This window comes from Diadema antillarum, unplaced genomic scaffold (assembly GCF_040938485.1).
Source record: "Diadema antillarum isolate AM-2024a unplaced genomic scaffold, OU_Dant_1.0 scf00000002, whole genome shotgun sequence".
NCBI classification, from domain to species: domain Eukaryota; kingdom Metazoa; phylum Echinodermata; class Echinoidea; order Diadematoida; family Diadematidae; genus Diadema; species Diadema antillarum.
Genome location: NW_027270891.1, coordinates 126,818 through 134,371, shown reverse-complemented (window position 1 = coordinate 134,371; position 7,554 = coordinate 126,818). Strand labels below are relative to the sequence as shown.

The window sequence follows — 7,554 nt, the reverse complement described above, 5'->3', positions numbered from 1 at the left end:
TACTGGAATTCTGAGATTGAAAATTGATAATATGATAAACTAATGATATAAGAGGCATAACTCGGGTGAAGGAATTAAAATAACTCAAAACATAAGGGCAATCTTTAGAAAATATTATTGTTTTCAATTATCTCTATTATATCTATTGTTTTATGCCTTTGTCACATAAAAACGAAGGTAATAATAAGAAAAACTTTCCAGGACCATAATTTTGCTCCTTCAACAAATTTCAGCCAAGAAACACCCATTTCATACACTGTAATGCTGTTAAAATGAAATGGGAACAGAAAAAAGATGCAAAATCTGACTGACATGGTTGTCAGTTTATGGTTGCCATGGCAACCAGCAACATCAAATATAGCCAAGTTGTATATCAAAATGTTTGCAATAAGATTTTAGGTAAAGTCGCCAAATTTGGTTGAAATCGGAGTAAGGGCGAAGGAGTGGCAAACGAAAATCTGGTGGGGGGGGGGGGCACAATGTGCCCCCCCCCCCCCCTTGGGCTTTATAGGGTTAAGCCAGAAGGGGAAATCTGGTTCACTCCAATATTCATTGATGAAATCCAAAGTATGCATTGCCATTGACGACTTGTTTAAAAAAACAACAACAGTATGCATGAATTATAAAGAATACATTCCCATTTTCTTTGTTTCAGCGTGTAGGTTTCATTTTTTTCTTCACTCATTCAAATAATTTACAAGGATAATGAATAATGATGGAAGACAGCTCATATCATTATTGCTAGAAATACACAGTGAACATCGATTACATTATCAAAGGAAGCTTTTATCTAGTCATGACGGAAGAAATACTTGAAGTTGATAAATACCTTCTTTTTATGACTAAAAAACGCACGCAGTCTACCGTTTCACATCTTTTTGACACCGAGGACGTAATTGACTCGACTAAAACAAAATGGCAGCAGCAGCAGCAGCAGCAACCAAAACGAAACAAAACAATATACAGGGGAAACTCGGTATAACGAACACTGCTATAACGAGATATCGGTTATTACAAGGAAATTTTCCCGGTCCCAAATTTCCTTCCACACAAGTCTATGTAAAATGCTACTCTTATAGCGAGATCGGCTATAACGAAATAACTGCTATAACGAGATAAATTTTGTGATTTCCAAACAAAGAAAAACATAGCCAATCAAACCTGTTATAGCGAGGTAAAGCTTTACTTCGCCTGCGCTATCATGTTCCGAGATTGTAAAGCTCGATGCGCCAAAAACTGTCTTGTACACACTTTTTCTTCAGCTCACTCTATGGACAGCTAGCTAGTACCGCATGTTGTACGTGTATGTGTGTGTGTGCGCGCACTGATACATGCAGAAAATGTGGTCATCATGACGTTTAGCAAGTGTGAGGCAATCTGATGCTGCGATTGGCTTTCTACGTAGGGAATTCCCCATCTTCACACACACACGCAGTCATAATGTACATACAGAATGTGTCACACACACGCACAGCATTGTGCAGACCATATTCAAGCCTTCCACACACAACACAGCAATCCACAGACGACCTTGACACAGTCGCAAGCTATAGAGATTTACAAATTCAAACATCTACAATAATAAGAAAAACATTCTTGATATCGGATTTCACTGGTGAAAAAACATCTTCTTACCCATAAAGGTGAGTAATCACCTCGCACACATTACCAAGTTATCAGTATTGATTGGAAGATGATGGGTAGTCCCACATGTGCAAATTAATGTCTTTATGTTATGCTTTCTTTTATGCCTACTGATATAACGAGATATCGGCTATAACGAGGAAAACGACTCGGTCCCGACCATCTCGTTATATCGAGTTTCCACTGTATAGCCCAAAAAAGGTGTTATACTAGCAGGTATAGATTATATGATTATACGTGATAATTGATAGATAGAATGAACAAGCAGAACCAACAAATGAAAAAAAAACACACCCCTGCATTAGCAAATACATGTACACTGCTTCATTTAAAATTATGTCGATGTACATAGTTGAATCAATGCAGCGTAAAGCAGATAAGAGGATGTCGACAATGATATGAAGGGGCCAATAAATTGGTTTGCAAAAACCTCTAGAATAAATCAGAGCATCACATATTCACATGGACAAATAACATTGATTACCAAAAGAGCATTCGATTACTGATACAAAGAGGTAACTCCCGTTTCAAATAATTATGACACGTGTAAAACGCTTCATAGAATGAGTATGACGAGACCGAGTTCCAACTTGGGAGCTCCACTGAACTTAAATGCGTCTTTACTAGTCATCAAAATTTAATTACCTTTATGCATCCTAACATGCCGCATACAAACCCAACAAAATTGTCATAGATTATAAAAACTGAAGCAAAGTCATGTCAACATGAAATAAAATGATGCTTCCAGAAAGCAAAGAAAGAAACAAAAGAAGAGAAAAAAGAAAATTAGAAAACCATACAACCTGTTACATTTTGACAAGAGCCATTCATCTCAACATCTGCACCAAGAGAGCTATTTTTACACCGCACGTGTGACTCCGGAGGGCTTTACAGCATGATATGATGATAGATTCAACCAGGAAGGTGAGAGAAATTGCCACCTCCCTGATTCAACTTCTCTTGGGGACGTCAGCACCTGGGTTTCTGTGATGGTGTCAGTTTTGCCGTGTTGAAAAGGCTGCGGAGCGTGTAGACCTGTATGAAAGCTGCACCTACAATCACCAGGCACTGGATGGAGGACCAGACGGTCACGTAGCTCTTGTTGGCCTCCAGAAGTTCCCGGTCATTCTTCTCTCGGATGCCGCTCCACTGCTGGTACCGTCGCATTGTACGTACCCGCATTGTCAATGTTTGCAACGTGCTCTGGATATCATCCAACGTGCAAGATACACACACACAAAAAGAAAAAAAAAACATTAGAAAACTATTGACAATTGCAAAAAAAAAGACGAAAAACAAACAAAAATGACTAGAATGTCATGATGAAAAACGTTTCTATTGTCAGCGATTCATTCAATAGTTCCATTTGAGTACGACCACATAGCAGTGGCGGATCAAGGGGAAGCACACAGCGGGGCGCCCCCTTTTTTTTTGCTAAAACAAAAGAAAAAAATGGGGGAGGGGTGCGTGCGCCCCCCTTTAATTTTGTAAAGGCGCACCCTCTTCCTGGATCCGCCCCTGTACTGTCTTGATATTCTACAAAGATTTTATTGCAAGCGTTGATTATTGGATTGTTAGAGAATCCATTGCATGTCCCATTATTTAGCTAAAAATCTTTTATAGACGGGTGGACAGAAAAGTGAAAAAAAGATATTGATCAAAACGGCGATGAATTCAAAGACGTTGAAATAGGTGATCTGTGCATGGATTGATGAGAAGGGCCAAAGTATAAAGTAAAATATGAATTTGATGTAAATTTAACAGCTTACCGACATATTCCCGAGTGATTTCTGCATGCCTTCTTCCAGCTTGTAATAGTCCTTCATGCGTTGCTTGTCGGTCACCGCAAGGTACATTTTGACGTACTTTGGGTAGTATTTTTGATGATTGTTGCCGATACAAAACTGGTAAGTTCCTGAGTTAAGTAAATAACGGGGAGATCATGTGTAACCAATTGCACAGACATCAATATGGTATAGGCACTTGGGAAAGGAAAGGAATAGGCCCTACAGACAGACAAAGCGACAAGCACATTAATACAAACACAAGGGAAACGGAACGGGAGGGCTGGGGTTGCTGCAGCCCCTATACTTTTGGGGTTTTTTAAAAATGGGGGATGCTGAAGAAAATAACAACTACCACAACTTTCTGAGAGTTACGTACTCAAATTCTTCCATTGTTATAAGATCGGGGGAGGGGGATGGGAGGGGAGGGGAAATGGAGGGGTAGGCCTACATACCTTAGACCCAGACCCCCCCCCCAAAAAAAAAAAAATATAGCGTTTCGTATAGTACCTCAAACCATTCATACGTGCCCCTTGCATTTGCATACTTAATTAAAAAACGAGCAAACAATGATAAACAATATTTTCACTACAGGACATTATTACACGAAGTTACTCAAAATCATTGATGGTAGACAGCAAAATAGGCATAATGATAGACGTGATTACCGTTTAGTGAAATGAAGCCCTCCTTTAGTAAAGACTGTCAACATCATCTCCATACTCTTTACGGTAATTATGTTCTGTGTCCTATAAAACTCAGAACTTTTAGTTCTGTATCAATGCGCTAAGAAACACCTGCTAAGCGCTATACAATGTATATATCATTTTCTTTGCTGTTTGTTTCTCATAGAATTGAGTGGAAAAGATGAATGACAGAGACGCATCTTGAATTGTACGTACGGAAACTATCATTGAACTCAGTTATACTCACATTTACATAAACTGGTCTTGAAGATCATTATATTGTAAAGTGATTGTAAAGTCTATAAAGAGATGGTCAATGTAATCTATGCAGGCATGTCAGGTAATGTACTACTGTATTATGCTTCAGACAAGACGGACAATAATTACTCTGTCCATAGAACCATGTACTATCAATATCTTCTTATTTCATTGTGCTTCGTGCATGATCTCTGACTGATGTGTTACCTGTCACTTCCGCGGTGTGGTAAAACGTTCCCACGTTCGTGTTGTCGTTGTTGTAGAGGTCAAGTCCCGTTGGACTCTTTACAAAGCCACTCAGACTAGGTCGTCTGTCCTTTCCTGAAAGCTGTATCACACCCGAACAGAGAGGAGAAAGATGTCTTCAATAATGGACCTTTTCCTGACAATACATTATTGCTTAATCGACTCGCAGTAGCCTGCTTCGAATCTTTCATCCACAGAGCACTTTCACACGACAAATCTATAGTCTATCTAGCAAAATGAGTTTTGATCATTTTTACCAGACTACACCGTTTTACAACAGGTCATCAAGTTTTAAAAAAAACGCTTATGAGAGAGAATTAGTTTATCTGATATTGAGAGATTAACACTTATAGCAGGCCGAAGTTAAACGTTAGAATATTACCCATAACATACATTATAATCTTATGCACGTACGTGTGTCAGTCCTCTCTACCACTACACCTGTCGCTACCTCAACTAAAGTTACCACCACTCAATGATACCATCCTATACTGTAACTTACAAGTATATAATTTATTATGTATATACCTCCACCATGTCCACTCGGAGTTCACATTCACTAATAACACCACGCTGCATCATACATCAACCCACCTATCCGCGCAATAGCGTGTATCTCAGAGGTTATACCTTGTGTGACTGAACACCTGCCTCTCCTAAGACTGGTTATCTATTAACTCTAAGCTAAACTGGAAGTGGTATTACTTTATAAGGGATATTGAAGCCAGTAGGTCAATCTTTCACGTCAGTCTGTAGATGAAATGCTGCTGCTCCCATCCGTATACCTTTTCTCCCCTTTCCACGCGATATTCAAAATATTTAATTCAGTCGACACTCGCACACGGTGAGATCACACGTATTTTACTGCATTAGCTACTTTTCAGCTACTCGACGAGTTAAAAAAAAACAGCAAACGAACATGACCCCCCCCCCAAAAAAAACAAAAAACCCCACACACACAAAAGTAAATCAACTCAATCTCTGCATTTTGTTTTGTTCGTTGACATTGAATCAAGATATTACCTCTAACCCTTCGTTTATTCTCCACATTATTTAATGTCCTTTCATGTTGGCCTAATTCTTGATATCGGAATGTTTTATACCAACTAATCTATGTGAACCTAGGGCTATATACCCTGTATTGGATAACGTATAGGCCTACTCATATTCACACTATGTAAGCGTACTCACGGACCTCAGAATAGATACATATATCTTCAGTGTTGGTAGCTCATTTTATACAAGCATATACAAGGCTTTTCTTCAGGTTTGATTGCTTTCCGGTCTGTCCCCGAGGAGGTGACTACAATAAACCATGCGAACTCAAATCAAACTATACGTGAATATGTGACTATTGTGACCTGAAATGTGTACGCGTTGATGGGAAACATTAAAGGTCCAATTTTACCTTTGGGATCAGTGGTTTAAAAATTTTCAAGATATCCGAACATTATTTTCATGAATAAATGAAGTAGGTCTGTTGTATCACAAAACATCCTACTATTTAAAATGTTCGCAATAAAGCCTGAAATATAAGGATATATCAGTATTTTTCTTAAGGACGGTTTAGTCTGGAAACATTGTTATTATAACTGTTGTTCACATTTTGTGTATTTAACAATACTTAACATTGATAATACGGATTCAAATTTTTACAATGGTTATTTCTATCCCTAACTCACATTCTAGAACTATTTGAAAGCACTAATGCTAGGGTTTTGTTTCATCTACAAATGGTGAATTGTACCATTAATACCAAAAGCGACATGGAATACCTTCCAGCCAGCATAAGGCACATACGTATACTTCATTATGACGTATCTCTATATACCCACCTCAAATTCAAAAGCTAGCGAGTTTCCAACCCCTGCATCCTGGAAGAAACATTCAAATTTGGCTGGCATGATGAGGATGGTGGTCATGAAATCTGCCCATGGTCTAGTCTCGAACGTTGGTTTGTACTCCATACCAACAATGCTGATCACAAAGAAGCTGAGAAGGCTCACAACTCGAAATATTGTCTCTTTAGTTACTGCCATGGTGAGGAATAAATGCTGCTTTTCCTTCACGTTGGGTTATAATCATGCGAAGAGCCTTGAGTCAAAAGCTGGACGGGTAGAAATCATTGTTTATAATGCTGGTAACTGTACCATATGTTGTGATTTTCGAGTAGACGTGCGTGGTGCGATATTAGCTGCTTGCTGTCATGACACCACGTGGTCATCAAGTTGTGAATATGTAATGAGCGTGATAACCACAAGCTGGGCAATGAAGTGTGATTATGCTTGATATAGCTTTGCTTTCGAGACATCAGTCAACACGTCAGGAATTTTAAGAATACCGGGTACTTATATATATAATTTATATATATATATATATATATATATATATATATATATATATATATATATATATATATATATATCTCGACTTGTGATTTTTTTCATGTTTCTTTCTTTCTCTTCATTAGAACCACGAAGTGGTGGTTTCTTTGCGTTATGTCTCATGTCTGCAATCCATGTTCACTTGTGTATGCTCTGTGTGTTATTGTGGTGTTTATGTTATGTATACCACATGTGGTGAATTTTAGCGTTCTCTCGCATGTATAGTGACCTCGATCGTATGTAAGATTTCTTTATTTCAGGGCATCTCCTAACACAAGGCCTTCTGGCCTTCTTGTTTTTCTTTTCAATTTGCCATTAGAGTCTTATAATTATATCATACTTATATGTATGTATTTATATATATAATCTTTAGTTCAATATAATATATTGAACTGAACTATTATGATAGTTGTGCCTCATTCTAATGTGAACACATTGTTGTGATACAGGAAACGAACATCGGTTGGGGAAAGGAGGCCCTATGCGTCACAACAACAACAGAAGTTAAGTTTCACATGCGTAATTATTGAAATTAGTTGAAGCTCTAGCTAT

General features: G+C 38.2%; 1 protein-coding gene across 1 annotated transcript; it reads right to left on the bottom strand.

Moving 5' to 3' along the window:
• Window positions 1–1,944: 1,944 nt before the first annotated feature.
• Window positions 1,945–6,809, bottom strand: LOC139730370 (transmembrane emp24 domain-containing protein 6-like). Its single transcript, XM_071641266.1, has 4 exons — window positions 6,454–6,809; window positions 4,580–4,700; window positions 3,414–3,559; window positions 1,945–2,847 (listed from the first exon to the last, which is right to left on the bottom strand). The coding sequence occupies exons 1-4, from the start codon at window positions 6,655–6,657 to the stop codon at window positions 2,614–2,616; spliced, it is 705 nt and encodes a 234-aa protein (XP_071497367.1). The 5' UTR covers window positions 6,658–6,809; the 3' UTR covers window positions 1,945–2,613.
• Between the last annotated feature and the right edge of the window lie 745 nt (window positions 6,810–7,554).